A 27,012-nucleotide genomic window follows, 5' to 3' on the forward strand; every position below is an offset into this window, starting at 1 on the left:
ATGTATTTCAGGCTGAATGTTAAAAAGATGCCTCCCAGAAGACCCATTCTCCCAAAGGTGCTGCCATCTCCCATGTGCTCTGGCCGCTCTTTTGGCATATTTGTCAGCCAATTCCACCCCTACATGAGCTGGAACCCATAAAAAGGAAAGTTTACAACCTGCCTTCATTAACACACTTGTCAACTGTAAAATATCAAGAAGAATGTCATTCCTGGATGTGGAATGTGAGTTCTGAATACTCACAAGAGCAGAGCTAGAGTCAGATGCTATGACCACTTGCCTGTGCCCCTCTATCCAGAGCAAGGCAAACCATATGGCTACCAGCTCTGCTGTATACACAGCCAGGTCTTCTTCTTCTTCTTTGTGGTTTTAAGGCAGCCAGCATCCAAAAAGTTGCATTGCTGCCACCTATAGAACTAAAACGCCATTGGCCTAGATCCTTCCATACAGTCCAGTGTCCAGTAAAAACTTGAAGTGATGTTTGCACTTCACACTTGTCCCCATATCCAACACGCTTTTCAAAGACACCTCTGTCATGCCATTCTGTCTCAAGTGACTGAACAATTCTTGTCTATAGCTGTCATAATTCCTACAAGACAGCAAAACATGCTGAACTGTCTCCATCTCCTGGCAAGAGCAAGCCGTCTTGATGTTTTCCTAAAATAAATAAAGTACTGTTTAGGCCAGTATGACCTATTCTCAAACTAGCAATGATTACATCTTCCTTACGTCTACCACTACTGCAAACTTTAACTGAGTCAGTAACACTACTAGTGATTGAGAACAGATGTCTTCCCTTTGTGTCATTCTCCCACAGTTGTTGCCATCTCAAAAGAGACTCCTGCCACACAATACTCTTGCCTTCTGATTTTGATAGGCTCACACTGACATCGATGGATTCCCTTTGAGTTGCCTCCTTAGCTAACTTATCCACCTTTTCATTCAGTCTGACTCCTACATGGGCAGGTACCCATAAAAATGATACCTTCACTCCATGTCTTCCAACATCTCTAATCGCCAGTAAAATGTCATGTATCAAATCTTGTCTTGCCTTGGACATTCCCTTCCCAAGACTTCTAATAGCTGACACTGAATCACTGCATATTAATACCTTCTTATTCTGTAGTTGTTCAGTCCACCTCACAGCCATCAGGATGGCATATAACTCTACTGAAAACACACTTAAAAATCAGAAGTTCTCTTCAAGGCCTGCACATTCATTCCCTGAACAATAAAAGCTGCCCCAGTAGCACCTGTGCCCATCAGTAAATATTAAGACATAGTCTTGATACCTATTTTCTACATGGCAATAAAAGTTATATGCCAGCTCTGCTTCAGGATCCCTTTCCTTAATTTTTAGCAACATTAAGTCAGTGTCTGGGACCCCCAGCTGCCACACAGGAATCAACGGCCGCAATACTCCTGGGCAAAAGGTTCTATGGAGAATTTTCATGTCCTGGGCCACGGATTCTACCGTCCATCCAAAGCTTGACAGATTTGCCACCTCTTTCTGTGATCAGGTCCTTGTCCCATCAGATTTACCCAATAATTGGCCTGTTTTCTCAAACCAAGAGGCATTTCTCCTACCACAACTTGCAAGGAACACACTGGGGAAGAACGTATGGCTCCGGTACACAATCTCAAAGCAACAGCTTGGACTACATCCAGCCTGGCCAGTACAGTCGCCGCTGCAGATGCATAAGCCAAACACCCATAGTCAATTCTTGCTCATTCATCTCATCTCATTATCTCTAGCCGCTTTATCCTTCTGCAGGGTCGCAGGCAAGCTGGAGCCTATCCCAGCTGACTACGGGCGAAAGGCGGGGTACACCCTGGACAAGTCGCCAGGTCATCACAGGGCTGACACATAGACACAGACAACCATTCACACTCACATTCACACCTACGGTCAATTTAGAGTCACCAGTTAACCTAACCTGCATGTCTTTGGACTGTGCGGGAAACCGGAGCACCCGGAGGAAACCTACACGGACACGGGGAGAACATGCAAACTCCACACAGAAAGGCCCTCGCCGGCCACGGGGCTCGAACCCAGGACCTTCTTGCTGTGAGGCGACAGCGCTAACCACTACACCACCGTGCCGCCCCAATTCTTGCTCTAATTAGGTAAATATAAGGCCCAATCCCAATTCTAATTTCTACCCCTACCCCTTCACCTTAGCCCTTCCCCTTGAAACTGAGCTACAAGGGATAGGGCTTGAAATTCAACCCTTACGTATTGGGATAGCCCTTCAACGATCGCATACGTCATCGCGTACCTCCGTCAGCGTTTACGTTAGCAAAACGCGACCAAATGCGTCATTGGCTGCGACCAGCCGCTACAGTCAGAGCCAGAGATCTCTGCTGGCAGGGTGTGATTTGTTAACTAACACCACTGAATGGGATATCTTTGGCGCTTCGTGCACCACATCCGACAGAATGAGGTGTCAGAACACTCATGTAAACAATAAAAGCGAGAATAACAGAACAAAACGTACGCAGTCAAGCAACCGAAAACAATACTCACTCCCAAAGCTTTTTAGCAGCAGCTTGGATTTCAGAAATCGCTGCTCATTCTCAGCTCGAAAGCGAATCAAGCGGCGTGTTTCCTCTGGATAACAACTTAAAACACGTAAATAATGGAGAAAATACATTTATGACAATCTTTCGCCGCGGGAACCGCCATCTTTCTGAAATCCGCATGAAATCTCGCTGAAATCCGCATGGCATTGTGGGAAATCACTCAAACCCCTTCGTTCGGAGTCAGCTCCAGGAAAATCTCCGTTTGGAGGGGTACAGAAGCCCTACCCCTTCCCCTCCGCGTTAACTGGGATTGGGATACCCCTACCCCTTCATGTGAACGCGCAAAATGGAGGGGAAGGGCCAAGGGGTATGTCCAAGGGGTGAAATGGGATTCGGCCAAAATCTGCCCCCCATTCCTTTCCAGTAAGACACCTCATTAAGTTCAGTACAGTTTTACATTTATCTACCACTCTGGAGATATGTGCTCTCCATGTAAGTCTTGTGTCATAAAACACACCTAGGAATTTAAAACAAGGAACTCTCTCCAAGGGACGGTTGTAAAGTTGTAGTTCCAGACTGTCACATATCTTCTTCCTGGTAAACAAAAAACATTACTTTGGTTTTCTCAACTGAAAATCTAAAACCCCACTAACTACCCCAATTCCCCACAATGGTTAGGGCTTCCTGAATCCTCTTCAAAGTGTGTCTTACATTTTTTTTTTCCCCTTTTCCACAAACTACCATCGTCTGCAAACAGAGACACAGCCAGGTTATCAGTTATTCTCTTTTTAATGGCTAACCCCAGCTCGGGTACCACATACGCCACTCCCACCCTTTTGTCAGGACCCTTTGAGGCATCTGTATATATGAACATACTCTACCCAAGAAGCTAAAAACTAGAAATGATCTAAAAGCAGGTTGTAAACAACGCAAGCGAGTGAAAGGACTGCGGGGAATTTACTTCCGGTATCGGTGCGTGACGTAGGCATCTGGGTTCCTCCGGCGCTCTGGTGTGTTGAGAGAGATGTGGCTGAATCCGGCTGAGGTGTCGCTGAAAAATGCGCTCAATCTCTGGATCACGGACAAATCTAACGATTATTTTCTCCTGCAGCGAAGAAGGGGACATGGAGACACCGGGGGCAAATTCACGGGTAGGTTTTTAACCAGTTAAACTTGCTGAAAGTGGTCTTGATTTATGAAACTGTCTGACATGACAGCTCCAAACATACTGGAGAAACGAAGCACTTCCACAAATCAAGTTATATATATATATAAAAGGTGAAAACAAAGATTGAGATCTAAAAATATACGCATAACTCGTATCCATATTTTTCCTTTGCTTTTTGGCTGATAAGGAATGGGAGAAAGGGCTCTTGTGTCGAAGGCTTGGGAATAAAATTGCAAAACAGGATTAGTTGCGTATCCATGGAGATCACACACACATATATCCATGTGAAAACAGAACAAAAGATCTAATGCAAAAATGTTTTGGCATTCGGATAGGGTTTTTCATCCTGAGAACTGTATTGTTGAGAGTCTACAGTTTCATGTTCACAACAGCTGCTCTCATTTTCAGACTTAAAAAAAAAAAAAGCTGTGTGTGAGAGGGGCGTCCAAGCTCCAAACTCATATTTCCAGACAGTGAAAATCTCTGTGTGTATTCTTTCTTTCTTTCTTTCTTGCCTCAGGGTTGATCCGCTGGATAGACTGTGTCCTGTAAGGACGAAGTGTGTATCAGAACCAGAATCAAGTTTATTGCCTGTACCATGTGACCTGTCTACTCATTAACTGGTTAAGTTTCTAATCGACTATTGATGAAAACCGAGATGTTTAAGTTATTTTTAACCCTATTTGGGAAATAGTTTCTCCATCTTCCTCTTTCAGTCTCACACAGCAGCTGAACTCCCACCTGTTGCAGCATGGGAAAGTGTATTTGTTTAAGATAGCAACGAGCTGTGACCCTCAGGAGACTAAGCTGACTGTGTTTTTGTGAAGGGGAGAAAAGCATCTGTTTGGTGGATATGTGGCGAAACTATATGCTAAATGTTTAGACCTTTTTTTTTTTCCTGAGCGCAAGAATTTGTCCAGCTTTTGTTGTCCAGGAAAGTCCATGCACTGCTCCATGATAAGGGAGAGCATGTACGAACAAAAAAAAGTGTTCAAAGAAATGAGTATGATGTCCAATATAAGCCTGAGTATAATGTCCAGGATACACCTGAGTATGGTGTACAGTATCGACCTGAGTATGATGTCCAATATAAACCTGAGTATGCTATCCAATATAGACCTGAGTATGGTGTCCAGTATGGGCCTGAGTATGATGTCCAGTATGGACCTGAGTATGATGTCCAATATAAACCTGAGTATGCTATCCAATATAGACCTGAGTATGGTGTCCAGTATGGGCCTGAGTATGAAGTACTATATAGGCCTGAGTATGATGTCCAGTATGGACCTGAGTATGATGTCCAATATAAACCTGAGTATGCTATCCAATATAGACCTGAGTATGGTGTCCAGTATGGGCCTGAGTATGATGTCCAGTATGGACCTGAGTATGAAGTACTATATAGGCCTGAGTATGATGTCCAGTATGGACCCGAGTATGATGTCCAATATAAACCTGAGTATGCTATCCAATATAGACCTGAGTATGATGTCCAGTATGGACCTGAGTATGAAGTACTATATAGGCCTGAGTATGGTGTCCAGTATGGACCTGAGTATGCTATCCAATATAGACCTGAGTATGATGTCCAGTATGGACCTGAGTAAGAAGTACTATATAGGCCTGAGTATGATGTCCAGTATGGACCTGAGTATGGTGTCCAGTATGGGCCTGAGTATGAAGTACTATATAGGCCTGAGTATGATGTCCAGTATGGACCTGAGTATGAAGTACTATATAGGCCTGAGTATGATGTCCAGTATGGACCTGAGTATGCTATCCAATATAGACCTGAGTATGATGTCCAGTATGGACCTGAGTATGAAGTACTATATAGGCCTGAGTATGATGTCCAGTATGGACCTGAGTATGCTATCCAATATAGACCTGAGTATGATGTCCAGTATGGACCTGAGTATGAAGTACTATATAGGCCTGAGTATGGTGTCCAGTATGGGCCTGAGTATGCTATCCAATATAGACCTGAGTATGATGTCCAGTATGGACCTGAGTATGAAGTACTATATAGGCCTGAGTATGATGTCCAGTATGGACCTGAGTATGATGTCCAATATAGACCTGAGTATGGTGTCCAGTATGGGCCTGAGTATGAAGTACTATATAGGCCTGAGTATGATGTCCAGTATGGGCCTGAGTATGAAGTACTATATAGGCCTGAGTATGATGTCCAATATAAACCTGAGTATGGTGTCCAGTATGGGCCTGAGTATGAAGTACTATATAGGCCTGAGTATGATGTCCAGTATGGGCCTGAGTATGCTATCCAATATAGACCTGAGTATGATGTCCAGTATGGACCTGAGTATGAAGTACTATATAGGCCTGAGTATGATGTCCAGTATGGACCTGAGTATGGTGTCCAGTATGGGCCTGAGTATGAAGTACTATATAGGCCTGAGTATGGTGTCCAGTATGGGCCTGAGTATGCTATCCAATATAGACCTGAGTATGATGTCCAGTATGGACCTGAGTATGAAGTACTATATAGGCCTGAGTATGATGTCCAGTATGGACCTGAGTATGATGTCCAATATAGACCTGAGTATGGTGTCCAGTATGGGCCTGAGTATGAAGTACTATATAGGCCTGAGTATGATGTCCAGTATGGGCCTGAGTATGAAGTACTATATAGGCCTGAGTATGATGTCCAGTATGGACCTGAGTATGCTATCCAATATAGACCTGAGTATGATGTCCAGTATGGACCTGAGTATGAAGTACTATATAGGCCTGAGTATGGTGTCCAGTATGGGCCTGAGTATGCTATCCAATATAGACCTGAGTATGATGTCCAGTATGGACCTGAGTATGAAGTACTATATAGGCCTGAGTATGATGTCCAGTATGGACCTGAGTATGAAGTACTATATAGGCCTGAGTATGATGTCCAGTATGGGCCTGAGTATGAAGTACTATATAGGCCTGAGTATGATGTCCAATATAGACCTGAGTATGGTGTCCAGTATGGGCCTGAGTATGAAGTACTATATAGGCCTGAGTATGGTGTCCAGTATGGACCTGAGTATGCTATCCAATATAGACCTGAGTATGATGTCCAGTATGGACCTGAGTATGAAGTACTATATAGGCCTGAGTATGATGTCCAATATAAACCTGAGTATGCTATCCAATATAGACCTGAGTATGATGTCCAGTATGGACCTGAGTATGAAGTACTATATAGGCCTGAGTATGATGTCCAATATAAACCTGAGTATGCTATCCAATATAGACCTGAGTATGATGTCCAGTATGGACCTGAGTATGATGTACTATATAGGCCTGAGTATGATGTCCAGTATGGACCTGAGTATGATGTCCAATATAGACCTGAGTATGGTGTCCAGTATGGGCCTGAGTATGAAGTACTATATAGGCCTGAGTATGATGTCCAGTATGGGCCTGAGTATGAAGTACTATATAGGCCTGAGTATGATGTCCAGTATGGACCTGAGTATGATGTCCAATATAAACCTGAGTATGCTATCCAATATAGACCTGAGTATGGTGTCCAATATAAAGCTGAGTATGATGTCCAGTATAAAGCTGAGTATGATGTCCAGTATAAACCTGAGGATAAAGTCCAGTAGAGACCTGAGTAAGAAGTGTAGTATAAACCTGAGTATGATGTCCAGTATAAACCTAAAGCCTCACTCACAACCTGATGTACGTGCTGCTATGGGTGGTCTATGGTAAAAAAAATTTGGCAAAACTGTAATTGAGACTTGCCCGACACTTGCATGTGTTCAGCGCCATAGAAGGTCGCAGACTGCCTGTGGAGACTTTTGGTCCACTAGTTCACTTTTTCATTCTCTCGCAATTCCTTCTTTTGCTCTCAGAAAAGCCAAATGTCAGTTTTGTACCTCCTGGAAAAGTCACACAGGAGTCCCTTTCTTCTTTGTCTCCTTCATGCATTCCCAACAACCATGGTCTTAGGCCCACTTTACACGGGGACGGTCTGAAACAAAAACGCAAAAGTCCGTTTTCGTTCTCACTTTTTTCCGTGTCTACACGACGGTTTTCAAGGAGGAAATCTGCGTCTATACGGTGAGGCATAAATGTGTGGAATTCAATTGGATGTGCATGCCAGGCAGCTAGGTGGTGCTGTGAAAGACCTCCGCTATGTCTGCACGCATGCGCAACGTCTTCCGTCTTGTCTGATCTGCGCCGCGAAAACTTTGACTACTCTGGCTATGGTAAGTAAGAAAGTAAGTAAAAAAGTAAGAGCATGCTATACCCGCCTCTGTTCATTAACGGTATATGTGCAGATTCGGTATAGATGTTCGAAGGACTCCTGGACGTTTATTAAAGGTGCCAGAGTAGCTTGAAGGTCCGTTGGATCGATGTAATCAGACATGCTCTTACTTTTTTTGCTTACTTTCTTACTTCCCAGGCTGGCATGTACAGTATATGACATATGTATGACGTAAACGCGTACCCGACGTGAGCAGATCCGAGCAGAGTTTCGCGTATTGGGTAGTTTAGACGGATATGCAACGGGGGCTGTTTTTAATTTATCCACTCTGGAAGGCGTTTTCAATTTTTTCCGTTTTTCAGCCTCGGAAATGCCGTCCCCGTGTAGACGAAAGGCACTTCCGATAAAATATTTAGTCGTTTTTACCCGACAGCGTCCTCGTGTAAATGGGCCCTTAATGCTTTTATTCTCCTGAACCATCTGGCTGAAAATGTCTTCCCTAACCATTTGGCCTTCTGTAGCACTCTGTGGAGGATGTGATCTGTCCAGAGCTGTGTGATCATCTGGAGTTCTTTTTGGGGACTATTCTGGTTCTTCTCAAGTTTCAGAGCACAGGTGACAAACTGGAATCATCTTCATACCATATCGTTTGGCTAATCTAAAGGTCTTTGGACTTGGAGAGCTTTTTTGTGACTTCGGTGGAGGTGTTGTGGTTGGGAGTGTCTCTATGGTTGTATTGATATAGCTCCTGCAGGTCTTCCAATGTAACTATAGCCTCGGTCACAACCGGCCGTACGTGCTCCTACGGCCGGTCTATGTGCAAAAAATGCAAGAAACGCACGGAGGGCACGCGTGAAACGCACGGAGGGCGCGTGTGTGACGTGCTGATTTTCGAGCCGTAGACCGGCCGCAGAGGTTCTTTGTCATGTCAAACAAACTCCACGGGCGCTTACGTTTTTTTCAGGTTGCAAGACAAACTTACGGCCAACGTGCGTCTTTCTCCACAAACAAAAAAAAAACGCAGCGATTTGGGAAATGCCAAAAATTGCACGGCCAAAAAATCGTACGTCCGGTTGTGACCTAGGCTTATGCCATATTATGTCAGTTGATGATGATGAAGAATGCTATATTTTGCTATCGTTATGCAGTTAAGGCAGGGCGATAAATCTTTTTTTTTTGTCCTTTCCATCTTTTCCTTGTTTCTCATCAAATCATAATCTATAGGCATCTGAGCTTCTATTAAGAAAATTAGGTTTTCCCCCAGAGCTGTTTAAAATTAAACACTTCAGGATGTTTGTAGAGAGGAAATATCAAATTAGGAAAGCCATATATGCGAATTGCATGGCTCGCATTGCATGCTACATTTAACCTACTTTGCCTTTTATTTCATGAATTTTTTTTTTCTTTGCGTGTGCGTGTTTTTTGTAGAATATGGGGCATGTCAGTGTTTAACTTCGCAGTGATCTAGAAGCTTCATGAATCCGATGTTTTCCACGTTTTTTTTTCTTTTTATGACTAAAACGCGCACACGTCCTGTGGTGTGATAGTCAGTGATGTGATGTGCACACAGCACCCAGTGACAGGCAAATTGCTGTGGTATAACAGGAATGAAACATTTTGAGATTTAGGTACTTTTTTAATAATAGCACATCAACTTGAGGATGTTTACAGTAATTCTGCTTCACATCAAGACGTGTCACGCTACTCCAGTGATTATTTTCTAAGACTTATTCCTTACGAGCTAGCTACCTTATCTGTAACATATAGCTAGAACTTGTGTGTTACATTTAGAACCAATGCAAAGCCAATCTTGTGTGTGTGTGTGTGTGTGTGTGTGTGTGTGTGTGATTTTTCCATTTTTGCTCAGCTATACAGCATGTATAATTTTCCTGTGTGTTTTGCATCAGTCATACAGTTTTTGTGCAGAGAGAACCAGAGGTCTTACTGGAATAAAGTCACAGTTGTTCTGAAAATTTTCCACTATGAAACTGGGAATACTTTTTTAATTCAGACCTTTTGTATTTGTATTGTTATCAGGATTTAAATGAAATGACTTAATATTTTTCTTTTAAGTTTTAGCTTTTTAAAAAATTAGCCCTTCCAGTTCTTTTCATGCCCTGTATTTTTGAGATATCGTCTCACGGTCTGTGTGTCTGATGGTTTCTGTTTCATAATCTGTCTATTTGGCTGTTCTTCACTGTTTTCTGGGGAGCTATAGCTGAAGGAATTGGTGCTTTATGGTGAAGTATGTGGTTGCTTTTATTCTTTTTCCTCGATACACCTTGAATACAGATAGGGTATTAATAATTCAATTAGTGTATAATTGGAGAGCATTGTCTCAGACTATGAGACTAATAGACACCATCACCTGTAAAGTGAATGCAAAGTGAAACTGGAGGAAAAGGAAGTAAAAAGTCATTGTCCCCAGCAGTGGGTTGGTCCGTGGTCACTGGCCGACACACTTGTTTGTAAGCTTCATGGAAAAAGTGTGTGTGTGTGTGTGTGTGTGTGTGTGTGTGTGTGTGTGTGTGTGTAGGTATGTTGGTGGGAGCACTGGATACCATGTTGGACTCAAATGCACGGGTCACTCCATTTCGGATACTTCTACAAGTTCCGGGTTCACAGAGCAGCTGGGTCATCGCTAGTGGTAAGAATTTCTAAAAATATGAATATAATATCATGATTTGCATACAATTTGCAGAATTTATATGTAAATCTAAAGGTGTGTGTGTGTGTGTGTGTGTGCGTGCGTGCACACACAGGGGCCACAGCTGAAGAAGTTCAGAAACACTGGAAATGGCTGGACCAGAACTTGTTGCCGTACATGTCTGTATTTGAGAACAAACAGGACGCTGCAAGCTTTGCACAGGGCAAAGTCAAGGTTCTTTCTCACTCATATTCAGATTTTAAATACCAACATACTTGTATGTCACCTTCACTACAACACAAGCATGCGCGCACACACATTATGGTTGATAATGAGCCTATAACGATATGTATTTTCATGTTAAACTGCTGACCGTTTAATTAGCTGCTGCAAAGCAGCATGATCGGCAGTGAGCTAATCGCTTGCTTTTATAACAATCACACTTGAAGCAAGAGTCATTCTTGTGTTTTTGCTAAAGCCAACGAGCCATTGAACAATTAAACAAATGTTGCATTAAATCTCAGGGCCTAATTGCTGAAGAAGTACTAGTTGGCCAGGCAGCACTGGAAGATGACCCAACCCGTTTCCGTGAGGCAATGGTGCGATTCGAGCAGCGATTTGGCCTTCCACTGAAAGAAAAATTGGTGGCTCATTACTCCTGCTGCTACTGGAAAGGCCGAGTGCCTCGTCAAGGCTGGATCTACCTCTCCACCAATCACTTGGCTTTCTACTCCTTTCTGCTCGGAAAAGAAGGTGAGTGCTCTTGTTTTTCTCAATACTCCCAGTAATCATAGGTAGATATGGTTTGGTAAATGATGCACGTTCTTACATTATTTTTACCCCCCCAATGTTAACTTGTGCATTAGTTAACTATGGTTGGAGGAAATATGCATTTTCTTCCATGTTGTTGCAGGTGTGTGTGTGGAAAGAAGTGAGATTTTACCCAGTCATGCTTATATGGCCCTTTTCCACTACCCTTTTTCAGCTCACTTCAGCCCGACACGGCTCTCGTTTCGACTACCTCAGAACAGCACGACTCAGCTCGCTTCAGTCCTACTCAGCACCCAAAACTCGCACGGTTTTGGAGTAGGGCTGAAGCGAGCCAAACCGAGCCGAGTGGGGCTAGGGGCGTGAGGAGACACTCCCCTGTGCACTGATTGGTGAGGAGGAGTGTCCTCACATGCCCACACACGCCCCACGAGCACGCTGGGATCTGTAAACACCGTAAACCCGGAAGAAGAAGAATTACGAATTACGAGAATTTCTGAAGCCTTATGCGCCTCGCCTCATCTATACGCTCTTGCCAGTATCTGTTGGCGTTGTCGGTGACAACAAGCCACAGCACCAAGACCAGCAACACTAACGACTCCATGTTTATTGTTTACTATCCGGGTCGTGAGACTACCGCTTAAAAGGTCACTGATGTCACTGTTTGCGCCGCCTAACGACATTACGTGACGTCCACCCACTTTCGCTAACTCCACCCAATGTGTCCACCCACTTCCAGCCAGCACGGTTCAGCGCGGTTGTAGTCGAAATGCAACTCCAACAGCCCCGCTCAGCTCGACTCAGCCCGACTCAGCACGGCACGGCTCAGCCCAACTCAGCCGCGTTGGTAGTGGAAAAGCGGCATTAGGTGTTGCAAAATTGTGATGAGCTCAGTTCAAAACAACTTTTTTTTGCATGCAGTTTGATAGCTCAGTTTGTCTTTGTGTTGTAGAAACAAGAAGCCTGTATTTTGGGAATGACATCAGTAGATTTGAATTTAGTGTTCTTTAAAATGGTCTTAGCCAGAGGGCTCAAAACTAAAGCCGAAGGGGGAAAGCTCAAACCCCCCCCACCACCACACCCACTCCCAATCCCAAGCAAATTTAAAAGGGGAATTTAAATGAAACAGCATTCAGAGAGGACTTTCAGTTTAAAAAAAAAAAAAGCTCGCACACAAACATCTTGTACTAGAAATCTAAAAAGCAAAAATATCAAAAGCAGCCAGTAATGTCTTAAGCTTGATGGTCTCTTTTGAAAAATAAATAAATAAATAAATTCACTCTGTTTAATTCTAGAAAATAGTGCTCCCACAAAAAAAAAAAGTATTTGAAATACCTGTTAGTTAAACTTAAATGTATTTTAGCAAAACGATGTGGAAATGTTTTTTTTTATTTTTCTTAGCTTGGCACCTCTTCCTGCAAAGATCACATCGGGCAAGGACTCCTTTTCAAAAACGCAGCAGTAAAACCAGTTAGTCCGTCGAAAGGGGTCTAAAATCTGGATTGCTGCATGCTTTTCTCAGTTTGGTCTGGTTTTGGAGAGATACGTGGCATAGTGAAATTAAATTATTTCAGTTTGTGATCAGATACTGTAAGTAAAGTTTATTTATGAAGCGCTTTTCACAGACAAGTGCCATGAAGTGTTGTACAGGGAATAAATAAGAGGAAATATGTAGGAGAGGAGTCACAATATACAAGAAACCAGAAAACCCACACAAAATACAAGAAAGAGTAGATACAGACAATATATAAAATACTGGCTGTCCAAATGTCCATGATTCACCTGCTCCATCACATTGGCCCTCTTATCAGACATCTTCAACATCTCGTTGAGCCAGGCTGTTGTCCCCACGTGTCTCAAAGCCACCACCATCATCCCGGTCCCGAAGAAGCCGTCTTCCTTCTGCTTCAATGACTACCACCCTGTCGCACTCACTCCCGTCCTCATGAAGTGCTTCGAGCGGCTAGTCATGAGGCATATCAAGTCTGCCCTCTCCCCCCGCCCTGGATCCTTTCCAGTTTGCATATCAGTCCAACCGTTCGACCGATGACGCCATCTCCACTGCCCTCCACTCAGCCCTCACCCACCTGGAGACAAAAGACACGTATGTCAGAATGCTGTTCATAGACTTTAGCTCAGCATTCAACACAATCATTCCTCAGCAGCTCATTCATAAACTGGACCAGCTGGGACTCAACACCTCCCTGTGCAACTGGCTGCTGGACTTCTTGACGGGGAGACCACAGGCTGTACGGGTTGGCAGCAACTCCTCCAGCACCATCACATTGAACACGGGGGCCCCCCAAGGATGTGTGCTGAGCCCCCTCCTCTTCACTCTGCTGACCCACAACTGCACACCAACATCCAGCTCTAATCTCTTCATTAAGTTTGCGGATGACACGACTGTGGTGGGTCTCATCAACGATGGCGATGAGACAATCTACAGGAGTGAGGTGAGCCACTTGGCCATGTGGTGCAAGGACAACAATCTCCGCCTGAATGTGGAGAAGACGAAGGAGATTGTTGTGGCCTTCAGGAGAGCGCACACCCAGCATGCTCCGCTATTTATTGACGGTGCTGCAGTGGAGAGGGTGAGCAGCACCAAGTTTCTGGGTGTGCACATCTCTGAAGACCTGTCCTGGAGCATCAACACTGCATCACTGGCCAAAAAAGCCCAACAGCGTCTGTACTTCCTCCGCAAACTGAGGAGAGCAAGAGTCCCAGCCCCCATCATGCACACATTCTACAGAGGCACCATCGAGAACATCCTGACCAGCTGCATCACCGTGTGGTACGGCGCCTGCACCGTGTCCTGCTGCAAGACTCTGCAGCGCATCGTGAGAGCAGCTGAGAGGATCATTGGTGTCTCTCTCCCTTCTCTTATGGATATCTATAACTCCCGCCTCACCCGCAAAGCCATCAGGATTGCAGGTGACCCCACCCACCCATCTCACAGCCTCTTCGGTCTGCTGCCGTCGGGGAGGAGACTGCGGAGTCTCCGGGCCAAAACCAGCAGGCTCAAGGACAGTTTCTTTCACCAGGCGGTCAGGAGGCTCAACTCCCTCCCTGTTCTGCCCCTCCTCCCCCCCTCTGCCCCCTGCCACAGATTCTGCCCACACACCCCCCTGCCCCCCCCTTCAGCATCTGACATGTCACCCTCACAGTTTCCCCCCCCCAACACATATATACTCTCAACGTTCATTAACACACTGAACTCGGGGACTGCGCATTTCACTTTACCTCGCTCATTTGCACTATTCCGCACTACCTCACCTTAACAGCTATTAGTTTGTTTATACTGCTTATTTCATGTTTACCTGCTATACCTCAAGTGCCCTTGACTGTTTATTTGCTCCACTTTATATGTGTGTGTGTATAATATGAGTGTTTATGTCTAGTTCTTATCTAGAGTGTTTTATATTGTTTATTTCAATTATTCTATTTTTATTTATTGCATTGCCTGTTTGCACCGTGGGTCAGAGAGGGCTGAAATTTCATCTGTGCTGTATGTCGAGCATGTATAGCATATTTGACAATAAAGTTGACTTGATTTGACTTGACTTATCAGTCTAGCGCAGATCCGAGTGTAGAAATCGTCTTACAGCAGGATTTCTGTGTGATTCATGAAATGTTCGTATATCGCCAATCGCAGCGTAAGGATGGTCAGATGTTGATAAGTGTGGTGGCTGGAAACCATTGTTATTTAAATAATCATGCACCTAAATATTCTCTGTTTAGAGGCCTCGCCACTAAACTTTACAACATGGAGAGGCGTAATGTGGCCAAGAATAGAAACTTCTCTGTCCTCAAAATTGAAGCTCGAACATCTCAAGTCTGACTGAACAAATTATTTTTATTTGGCAGCCTGAAAAGTAGCATCATAGGAAGTCAGAAAAATGCTGTGTAGAAAGAAATCCGCTGCAGTCAACAGCGTTGTTCTCAACTGAACTCCAGCTGATGATTTGATTAAATATTTAATTTATGCATCTGTGAAATGTATAGCCTATATCCATCCATCCATCCATCCATCCATCCATCCATCCATCCATCCATCCATCCATTTTGGCATATCACTACAGTGCTGTGGCCACTCTGACGACTTCAGCCATCAAAGTCTCTAGGGAACATTACAGTAGTGGTTTCCTGTTGCCTTCTAGTGGATTATTATAGAGGTTTTCTCCTCTACCCCATTCACACCTATGGATAATTTAGAGCCACCAATTAACCTAATCTGCATGTCTTTTGGACTGTGTGGGAAACCGGAGCGCCCGGAGGAAACCCATGCAGACACGGGGAGAACATGCAAATTCTACACAGAAAGGCCCCTGTTGACCACTGGGCTCGAATCCAGAACCTTCTTGCTGTGAGGCAAGAGTGCTAACCACTTCACCACTGTGCCACCATAGCCTATATAGAGAATGTGCAGTCACGTGACCCGTCCGTGTTTACTCCACCATATTGGACGGCTTCAGGATTGTTTACCTTGCGCGAGCGTAATGGATCCAGGAAGTAATCCCCAAGAAAATTCGGAAAATACCCCATCTACATCACGCGATAACTTGTCTAAGTTTGTTCAGCATCTTGAAGGTGACGTGAGCCAGCGTTACGTGGAAAAGTGTTCCAGGTTGGGGATTGCAGATCCGTACAACTTGCCGCAATCCTTTTTCAGGGAAATTCGGAGCTGCGGTGCCGGCGATTTGCCCGATCTGGCCTACCACGACATTTACAATTTTCTTGTTAATCATGAATCGTGTTACACTGGTAAAGCCCTCAAAGCTTACAAGAGCCTGGAAGCTTATAAATATTTTGTTGCGGGATGGGTATCCCAACTATACCTCTGGAAGGTTCCGAAGAAGAATGTCTACTTGATAACCTCACGGGTAAGTGGCATTAAGACGTTTATCATAAAGAGACTATGCAGGACGTTTTATCGTAAGAATGTTCGAAATCTAAACTCCGTTCCAGATAATGACAGGGTTGTAAATATGTATGTTTTTGTCTGAAAAAAAAAATCACAAATCACCGCTATCTTTATCTGTGCAGAATTATTATTCAATATCAGATATAAATGTATTAGAAGATTACACCTACCTGATATGAAGTGTTCACTACAAATTCGGCTGGTAGAACTGGGGTACCAGTTTTCTCTTCGCACAGCGGACACCCGTTTTGCGCGTCTCTCCTCGTCTGCGGGGAATCTATAAAATGACACGCCCTCCTTTTGGCCCTGTCTATTGGTACAACCAAATGCTGAACAAGAGATAACCATTCTCAAAAGATCTACTCCCACACACTTGATAATTAAAACGGGTTCGTCTAAGTTCTATGCGCGGCCATGCCGTCCAAGATGGCAGATAAACAAATATCACGTGACATCACGTGCACACTCTCTATACAGTACTGTAAATAATAATAATAGAAAAGCTTATCACAAATCTTTACGTGTAGGTGAAGAAAAAATGGTCAAATCCCAAACACACCACCAAAATGTATACATTTGTGGAGTTTCTTTATTTCCTCATTTTAATGATGTTTCCGATCAATCAGTGCCAGACAGCAGTGGTGTCCAACCTTTAGCTAGACAAACTGGCCTGGAGTCCCACAGAGACAGACAAGCGAGAGAGCACGTCCTTCGCCCCCCGTGCTGCCACACCACCACCACCACCAGGATGCCTTGGGAGACAAAGGCATCTTAATTGCCACTCATCACTCCAAGAAACGATCTTGCGTCTTACGGACACATAGAGGTTTTCTAATGGAGCCAGATGTGCCGTTGTTGAGATTTTATGACTGGCACAGCTCTTGTTTAAATAGACACTGAATAAGCCTCTAACCTCTCACATTGCAAATCATTTAGCCTACCCACTGCTTTTAATTGCTTAATTGTATTTGTAATTGTCACCAGCAGCCTCACCTAACAAGTAGTCAAAAATCAAAGTCCCTCCCACGCCAGGAGCTGGTCTTCCCAGGCAGTCTCCTGTCCCAGTACTAACCAGCTCTTGGGGTGCATGGATACAGTGCCAATCTCCATTTCTATAGCCTTTGACCTCTCACCTATTACACGGTTAGGGTTACGGTGGGGGGCTAGTCCTCTGGTAACCACGAGAGTTTGACTTCCTGCACGCATCTGTATTGTAGCGTGCCTTGCCAGATGGCAGTAGGTACCATTTTTATGATGGTTTTTGATATGACCCAACTGCGAGCAGAACTCGCAATATCCTGGTCGAAAGGTGGACATGCTAAACACTAGGCCGGCTCGTGGTCCACCTAACAAGAAGGCTATCTCAAAATGAAAGGGAAATTAATCTTGCACCAAAAACTGTTAACCGTGTTAATTGCAGTTTGGAAATGCCTATTTTGCCTGTGTTAGGGAGATATGATGCAGTTGATGTAGGTCATTACAAAGTATCATATTTTGCCATAAGAATATGCAGCCACATCTAGCTTGGGGACGCATTTGTGCTGACTCAAACTTGCGTACGTACGGTGAGACTTGATGTGAGATTTGATTGTAGCCTCTGCTTACGTCCACACTGATAAATCCTGAGCGTTGCATGGAAATGACTGTTTGCCTGGTTCTCTGTCGTACATTTTGTTTCGTAAATGAGGGCCATTGTCATCAAAACTGAAGAGCACATGAATAAGCCGAATAAAGCCAAACTGGACAATCATTTAACTACTGTATAAGTTTTGCCCCCAGTGTTTACCTCAAGATGGCACACATGGGGGCGGCACGGTGGTGTAGTGGTTAGTGCTGTCGCCTCACAGCAAGAAGGTCCGGGTTCGAGCCCCGTGGCCGGCGAGGGCCTTTCTGTGTGGAGTTTGCATGTTCTCTCCGTGTCCGCGTGGGTTTCCTCCGGGTGCTCCGGTTTCCCCCACAGTCCAAAGACATGCAGGTTAGGTTAACTGGTGGCTCTAAATTGACCGTAGGTGTGAATGTGAGTGTGAATGGTTGTCTGTGTCTGTGTTTCAGCTCTGTGATGACCTGGCGACTTGTCCAGGGTGTACCCCGCCTTTCGCCCGTAGTCAGCTGGGATAGGCTCCAGCTTGCCTGCGACCCTGTAGAACAGGATAAAGCGGCTAGAGATAATGAGATGAGATGGCACACATGGTCTTAGCAGTGTTGGGCCTGAAAACAGTTTTGTGCACAGCGCTATGTGGTGCTTTAGTAGCAGCACTGCTGCCCCCAGAGGCTTTACTGTTGTACTACATTACCGTAATCGATGCTATCAACTAATTGTTGCAGCTTTATACGCTACGTAGACAGAATAGCTGTACATACGTTTACATGTAGGGATTGAATAACATATTGGTATATTTTGTCCAAATAATAGTCTGTTATTAGATGCTATCCTTCAGAATTCCCGGACACATTGTGTCTAATTGGGTTAGGCATATGCCAGTATTGAATACTTTATATCAAAGTGGGTTTCTAGTGTTTTTATTGTATTTTACAATGGTATCATAACATTTGTATTGTAAATGCATGACTCTAAGGTTACTTGCTATCCAAAACGAAACTTTGCCAGCTACTCGTTCCAGACTTTGTTTCCTGCCTTTCATTTGCAGTGAAGCTGTTGATTCCATGGGCAGAAGTCACGGCTCTGGAGCGTGCGACCTTTGGTCTTATCAATGATGCGATTCGAGTTCAAACGCGTCAGAAGCAGCGTGAATTCTCCATGTTCCTTGATGTCGATGAAGTGATGACCGTGATGACTCAGTTGGGCGACATGGCACTGCGAAGACTGTTTGATAACGGCAAAGTGGACCCGGATTCCAATATTACTAAACGGTAAGATGAACCCACGAGTAGACATTTCTGTTAGTCCTAAATAGACATGTAATGCAGTGTTTTCTCCAGAAAAAAATGAAAGCCCTAAATTCTGGCATGATAATGCACAGACAGTTGAGCGCCAAAGGCGCGAAGCGAAATTAGGGGGGTCCGGGGGCATGCCCCCCTGGAAAATGTTTTGAAAATAGATGCTCTCAGGTGCATTTTCAGGGTCTCTGAGAGGTTTTAGATCCATGATTATAGGATAGATTTTACCAGTGTTTCAATGATTTCTGACCTAAATAGTATTAATGTATACACACTTGAAATTTCACCTTAAAGTTCAACATGCAAGTTAAACTGTTTTGTTATAGATTACTGAGGTCTATGATAGATTGAAAATCTACGGGGATCCCTTAATTATCTATGATCAAGTAGTGTTGTAACAAAAAAATGTGCATGAAAATATGAACAGTGGTTTGCTCCATCTTATGCAGTCCAATGAAGAGAATCGATCATCATGACCTGTTGATCACAAAGGGATCTGAACCTAAGAACTGCCACCTTTAAAATAAGTTGCTGTATTACTATAACTGTAATGATTTAGAATGTTTCTGATGCAATTACCATAATATATGTATAACTAAGATGTACTGAAAAGTAAGGCAACTGCATATTATAAAGTTTAAAGGAATACGCCACCCCCAAGTGAAATTGAGTCAGTCCCTGCAGTCCCTAGAGTTGGATGAGTGAGCCAAAGCGTTTTGTAGCCGACCCAGCCATTGTCCTGATCTGGAAACGTCCTGGTTAGCGTTAGCTTAGCGTAGTCGCTGTAATCCGGCATGTCCAGCTAGCATTGTCGTTGCAAAAGTGAATCAAATAACTCAAGATTTTTTATAATTATTTCTCATGACCTGTACATTCACATCGAGTACACATATCAATGCAAATTAACACGAAGGGATTTACTAGACCAATTTATATCTGTTACTATTTTCGGCCACAGCACAGGCAAAGAACCGCTGGAGGCGCAAAGACACCACACAGCACCTGAAAACCCTGGTTACCCTGGTAACACTGGTGTATTGACGGAAGTTGTGGTGCTGCGTGGTGTCTTTGTACCTGCAGCGGTGCTTTGCCTGTGCTGTGGCCGAAAATAGTTCCAGATATAAATTGGTCTAGTAAATCCCTTCGTGTTAATTTGCATTGATATGTGTACTCAATGTGAATGTACAGGTCATGAGAAATAATTATAAAAAATCTTGAGTTATTTGATTCACTGTTGCAACGACAATGCTAGCTGGACACACCGGATTACAGCGACTAAGCTAACCGGGACGTTTCCAGATCAGGACAATGGCTGGGTCGGCTACAAAACGCTTTGGCTCACTCATCCAACTCTAGGGACTGCAGGGACTGACTCAATTTCACTTGGGGGTGGTGTATTCCTTTAAATTTTGGCACTTTATTAAATGGACTAGATTAAGATTAAAACATATATTTAAAGGAAAATGAAACTTATTTCATACATTTAAGTTTGCAAAAAGATTATGTACTTAACACATTCATGAAGAGAATTTGTTAAGTGTCAAATGTAGCATCATTTCGAATAATAATGATAAGCATATTTGGCAGTGTGACGTCACTGTGAGCCTTTAACAAAAGAATCATCCGGAGCTTTCTTTTGTTAAATGGATCCCAGTGACATCATACCGCCAAAACTGCTTATGATTATTATTTGAAATTATGCTACATTTAACACATTTGGACAACTTCACTTCGTGAGAGTGTGTAGAAGTACATAATCTTTCTGCAAACCCAAACTAATGAATTAAGTTTTCTACTCCTTTAAAGCGGATTAATTCTCCTTGGCTTTTGCTTGGCCCAATGTTGGGCAACCCTCTCATAGTCCATCTCACTGTCATCCATGCTGATGTGGATCAGATTGTCCAGCGAGTGCTTTTTGAGCCAGTTGCTGTGATCAAAATTGACGACGTTTTCGTTGTCGTGACAGTTGTCTGGTTTTGTGCGCCATCACTTATGTGGGTTTGTTGATGTTTAGTCAACCAATCTTTGATCGAAGCCATAATGATGATAGACTAGGTCAAACTTTTGTGATTAAAATCAGTCGGCTTTGTCCGTCTGGTGGGGGACAACATTGGCAGCCAGTGAGATCGCTTATAATGAATCGGAAAATTCCAGGACATCTGACGTTTTCTTTCGATAATTTTATTGGACGGTTTGAACATGTGATCTTGACATGACCAACAGATTAGTTTGTTTACATCATACCACGCGGACATATTACTTTTGACAGAATCAACACAAACATTGGAAAAAAAGACCGCTTGTTTAACACAAACATCAATCAATATGTAAATTGATCTGTTTATTTGCTCTCCTATGTATCTAGTTACTTGTGGGTAAGAAATTTAACGTATTGGTATAAATCTAAGCGTATCGGATTTTAACTAAAGCGACAAGCGTATCGGGCCCGATACGCTAAAACGCTTTGGGGAAAACCATGTAATGATTCACTCAGTTCATGATATTGGGTTCATGATTAAATTTTCCCATGATGATTTTTTTTTCCAAAATATTACCAAAGAAATGCAACATCTACTTTCCTGTTCATCAACTTAAATATTCCTTTTGTTAAAAAAAGTTCATTTTTTCAATAACAGTGTAGGTGCAACAGGCTTATCGAATCAGTCTCATGTAAAAAGGGATCAGTCTCATAAATTCATTAATTCAAGTGTCTAATAGTTTATAGCTAAACTCGTAAAATCAATGGAATAACTTAGTGGTGATGCTGCTATAGTTTTAGTGAGTATTTTAGCTCTAATGTAATACGTTTACTCTAGATCTATAACATTCATATAACAACCCAATGGGCAATGGCAATTAGAATACTTGTTTGGCAGAGGTTGGCACTCAGTGAATGTTGTAGCAATAGACAGGACACAGTTTACTCCAAAGGTACCATTTATTGAAATAGCTGAGACGAATTAGCAAACTAATACTGATCAGATATAGCAACAATAGCAGCCAAGGAATAATTCCATATAAATGATAATACAATATATACAAGTAATAATCAGTAGTGTATAAAGCAATAGTAAGTAGACTAATAACCAGCAGTAAACAGAGTAAGAAATCAACAGTGAATATGATGATAACCGAGGCACTAATGGTGACCAGAAGTAATGGGCTATATGCAAGTGTTCAGTGTAGGGGTGAGTGAATGTTAAAATGTGAGAGGGAAATCATGTGAGTGTGTGTAGGTGGCTGCACACTAGCGAGATGAGGAGGAGCTAGGGAGAGATAGCGTGTGCAGGCGCACGACAAGGAGGAGGGGAGTGAGGCAACGAGGCGCTGTGCGCAGGAGCGTAACAAAAGGATCTGTAGCTGAAAACTAGTCCTAGCTAGGCCTTAAACCCAAACTTCTACTCAATGCTTAGATACTCCTGAAATCCCAATGTTGAGGGGTTTAGTGCGACAGAGGGAGTTAAAAAGAGAGAGAGAGAGAGCATGCATGATCTAACTAATATGAATAGTAAACAAGCAAATCAAACAACACGCGGTCTAAGACTGGCTTTCATGTGAATCAAAATGTGTACATTTAAACCATGAATAAATTCAAATAAACAACACTCTTCACGTTAACTAGCCACAACTAAGACCAACAATTGCCCAGATGCCAGCCTTACTTGAGATCGTGCTTGCTTGCCGACTGAAAGTGTGCCGTCTGTTATCCGAAGACAGCGCAGAACGCAGGTCCAGGGAAAAAACAGTTCTGTTCCTTTTGCTTTTACAGCTCATCAGCTGAAGATCTTCAGTGTCCCGTCAGTTGTCCGATGATCTGGAAGGAATCTTGGTTGTAGCTCATCGACGTTGCGAAGGGGAAAAGGGATCCGGTCGCCTTTTCTCTTTAAAATACTGCATGGGCTGCAGTAACTGACCAGTTCAGTTATTATTGCAACTATGCGAAGATCAAATACATTGAACTTTGGCTAAAGGTCCGGTATCAATAGCTTGTTCTTTGTCCTTTGTTCTTCTGTAGCACAGATGCAACGACGTCTCTTTCACGCGTGGGAATAACGCCAAAGAGACCGAATTTCGATTCCGCCGCGGGTTTTAAAGCACAGTCGTGACGTCACTGTATTTGGTATCCGGTATCATCTCTGTATCCAATACCATTACAGGGAGTCAGAAGGATGGGTGGAGATAGAACATGGCATCGAGTACAGGGATTGGTGTGTTCAATGCTGTAACAGTGAAAGGGGAGAAGATGGGCCATAAAGTGAAGCAGGGAATTGTGGGTACTATGGCAGCCCCCCCCCCAACAATAATAAACCCACGTTTGCAAAGGTTGCAGTAAAATATAGCCTTTTTAATTAAAACATTCCTTTTGTTAAAAATGAAAACAGTAACAAACAGGCCTTTTCTTAATAAACTTTTACAAATGTTTGTAAAGGCTGTAATCAGACTGAAACAGAAAATTACTGTCTCCTTTTTTTCACCTTTCAGCAGTCGGTAAAAGAGAGCTCAGATTTCTTGTTGAATCTGTTTGTTGTGGCATTAGAGCTGTATTACTTCCACCTAGTGTGAAGTCACATGTATTTTACATTATTGTCTCCTCTGCTGTCTAAACAACTTAGTTACATCTAGGAACCACTGAGATTATGCAGCCAGATAATCACAATTCATTTTTTTTTTTATTTCATCGATTCAGTCATACATTTGTATCACAGTTTACCATCACATGATATATCGTTACATGCCTGGTACTAAAATGTGACACTCATCAGATGTTCACACATTTATGCAAGCAACTTCAGCATGAAGATTCTGTTTTTGCTTCATTTCCTCCAAAGGAAAGTTGTGTAAAGATAAGGAAGGCAGAGTAAATGAGGAACAGAAATAAGTTGAGAGAGAGAGTAGAGTAAAATGTATTCTTTAGAGCTGTAAAGGAGGCATTTTTAAAACATGCCAATGTGAGAAACTAGTGGGTGTGTACGCTAATGTGTGTGCGTGCGTGCATGCGTGCGTGCAGGCACTGTGCAGCTATATTAATTGAACTATGTGTGAAAAGTGGTGTATGTGTATTTATAAATTGGCTGCAGTGATGCCACACTTAGCAATATAGGCCATAAAAAGTGTGGTGTGTGTGTGTGTGTGTGTGTTAGGGCACTGGAGCAGCAGGCCCTGTGCCAGTATGTGCTGTCGCTTTTTGGCCTCCCACGTTCTGAGACATTAAAGGAAGTGATGCGATGTGCAGCTTGGACGCCTCATGCCCGATGTCATACAGCTGGGACTCTCTATGTTACAGAAAATTACATGGCCTTCAGCAGCCTTCAGGAGGGACACTGCACCCTCCTTATCCCACTCGCTGAGGTACGGATGATAATTGATCAAATTGTTATCCAGAAATATGTGCAGATGTGAACTTTTTCTATACTTTTGAAGAGAACTGAAAGATTTGGATCCTCACTGTAGCATTAATAGTGTATTTTCATAGAAACTTCATAATACTGAAGGTTTTAGCCTATTTGGACCTTGAATTAAAGGTGTGTTTGGTCCTTATTTGGCCTCTGACAGTATCTCTGAAGTTGTATTTGGTATTTATGTGTATTTTATTAGTTTTTGTTCCACAGCATCACCGATTGTTCAGGACGTGTTAATTAACCTTTTACAGCAGCTCTGATGTTCCAGCTGTAACATGAATGATAGGTTTATATCAGTGGCGGCTGGTAGTCTTTCAAACGGGAGGCTGGTCGGTTACGATATTTCCAGATTTTAAAAGAAAAAAGAAAAAACACATCAATTTTGCCCATACTCTTACCTCTGATCTGGCTGATTGTTGGCAGGGTCACAAACTGTGAAATAACAGGTTCTTTTGGCCCATTAGCCTACTGTCCAATATACATGATGGTGGTGTTGGGGGGGGTATATTTTAACATTTTATATTTTAAAATTGTGGCATGTTGTTTAAAAAGTGATCATTATTGAAAGCAGCTCTTTGTCAGGAACCTCAGCAGTAACAGCAGAGTGTTCTGGAATAGGCACAAGCACTGACCTTGGGGAGCCAAACATAGAGCTGGGTGCCACACATTTCATTCAATGACACTTTCCCTATATTTTACTTATTTTGACTGAGAAATGTTTTATTGACAATTTTGATAACCCTTCACTTTTAATCCAGGTCTGTAGCGTGAAATGTTCTCGGCTGTGTTTTTGTTTAAAAATGTTTTCAAAATTGTAGCGGTGTTTAATTCATATCCAGAAAAATATATATTCCAATATAATATACTCAGCATAAACATTTTAAATAGATTCTATATTTTTGGTCCATCCATGACATATTACTAAAGTAGCCTATTTACTGTTGTTGATGTGGGTCACTTGCTGTTAGCCAATTCACTTTCTCGTACCAGGAGAGCTGAAAGGAACGAGTATTATTCCCTACCTTTTTCACCAAGTCAATTTGAGGCATTGGTCTACCCTGCTCTTTAATTTTAATTTTTTCCTCGAAAGGAAGACTGGCAAATGGCTTCGCCAAAATTAAATCAGCAATGCTTGGCATCCGTGCGCAGCTTTCTTGCTAGCTGACTAGCCCCCTCAAGTTCAAGTTCAGTCACTCAAATAAACAAAATTTCTGGAACTAAGATAGCAAACTTGACAACACTATATTTACACTTTATTTACAATGAAAATATATACAAACTAAAAAAGCTGGTAGAAACCGTATGTAATGAATGAAATCGAAATGTAAGCCGATCTCTTACAATACACCACAGCACTTGCGAATCCGCATGGGACTGAACTGAAATTCACCGCTGCCTGTCTATAGTTGAAACGAGCTGTCAATCAAAGAAAATATCCGGCCGCTTTCACCAATCACCAGTCTCCTCGCGGAAAGCTTTGCCATGTCCCTCCCATGTGAGGCTGGGAGTCCGTAGGCGGGCATTTTCGCAGTATTTGTCCAATAACCATCTTGCATTTTGAGATTGAAAAGCGCAGAGCTCCCAAATGCCATTGAAGTCCACTGAGGCTGGGAGTCCGTGAGACTCCGTGGGCGGGCGTTTTCGCAGTATTTGTCCAATAATCGTCTTGCATTTTGATATTGAAAACGCATAGCTCCCAATGCCATTGAAGTGCACTGAGGCTGGGCTGCATCGCGCTGTCACGAGGGGGAAAAACTCACGCACACATTAGGCGAACTGGGGAAAGTTATAACGGAATGATTTTGCACTGTAGTTGGGTTGAGCACATATATTTCTATGATTCGATGTTCGTCATTTTTAGGCCCAATCCCAATTCTAATTTCTACCCCTCCCCCTACCCCTCCCCCTTCCCCTTGGCCCTTCCCCTTGAAACTGAGCTACAAGGGATAGGGCTTGAAATTCAACCCCTACGTATTGGGATAGCCCTTCAACGATCGCATACGTCATCGCGTACCTCCGTCAGCATTTACGTTAACAAAACGCGACCAAATGCGTCATTGGCTGCGACCAGCCGCTACAGTCAGAGCCAGAAATCTCTGCTGGCAGGGTGTGATTTGTTAACTAACACCACTGAATGGGATATCTTTGGCGCTTCGTGCACCACATCCGACAGAATGAGGTGTCAGAACACTCATGTAAACAATAAAAGCGAGAATAACAGAACAAAACGTACGCAGTCAAGCAACCGAAAACAATACTCACTCCCAAAGCTTTTTAGCAGCAGCTTGGATTTCAGAAATCGCTGCTCATTCTCAGCTCGAAAGCGAATCAAGCGGCGTGTTTCCTCTGGATAACAACTTAAAACACGTAAATAATGGAGAAAATACATTTATGACAATCTTTCGCCGCGGGAACCGCCATCTTTCTGAAATCCGCATGAAATCTCGCTGAAATCCGCATGGCATTGTGGGA

General features: G+C 43.1%; 1 protein-coding gene across 1 annotated transcript in view; it reads left to right on the forward strand.

Annotated features, from left to right (window-relative positions):
* The first annotated feature begins 3,537 nt into the window (after positions 1-3,537).
* LOC132896417 (TBC1 domain family member 8) overlaps positions 3,538-27,012 on the forward strand; it is a 63,782-nt gene continuing 40,307 nt past the window's right edge. The window contains exons 1-6 of the mRNA XM_060937233.1: positions 3,538-3,674; positions 10,444-10,554; positions 10,670-10,788; positions 11,079-11,307; positions 18,892-19,114; positions 24,283-24,490. Coding sequence (XP_060793216.1) covers positions 3,548-3,674; positions 10,444-10,554; positions 10,670-10,788; positions 11,079-11,307; positions 18,892-19,114; positions 24,283-24,490 — 1,017 coding nt within the window. The 5' untranslated portion in view covers positions 3,538-3,547. The remainder of the gene's footprint in view (positions 3,675-10,443; positions 10,555-10,669; positions 10,789-11,078; positions 11,308-18,891; positions 19,115-24,282; positions 24,491-27,012) is intronic.

The sequence above is a fragment of the Neoarius graeffei genome, chromosome 13 (genome assembly GCF_027579695.1).
Source record: "Neoarius graeffei isolate fNeoGra1 chromosome 13, fNeoGra1.pri, whole genome shotgun sequence".
Lineage (NCBI taxonomy): Eukaryota > Metazoa > Chordata > Actinopteri > Siluriformes > Ariidae > Neoarius > Neoarius graeffei.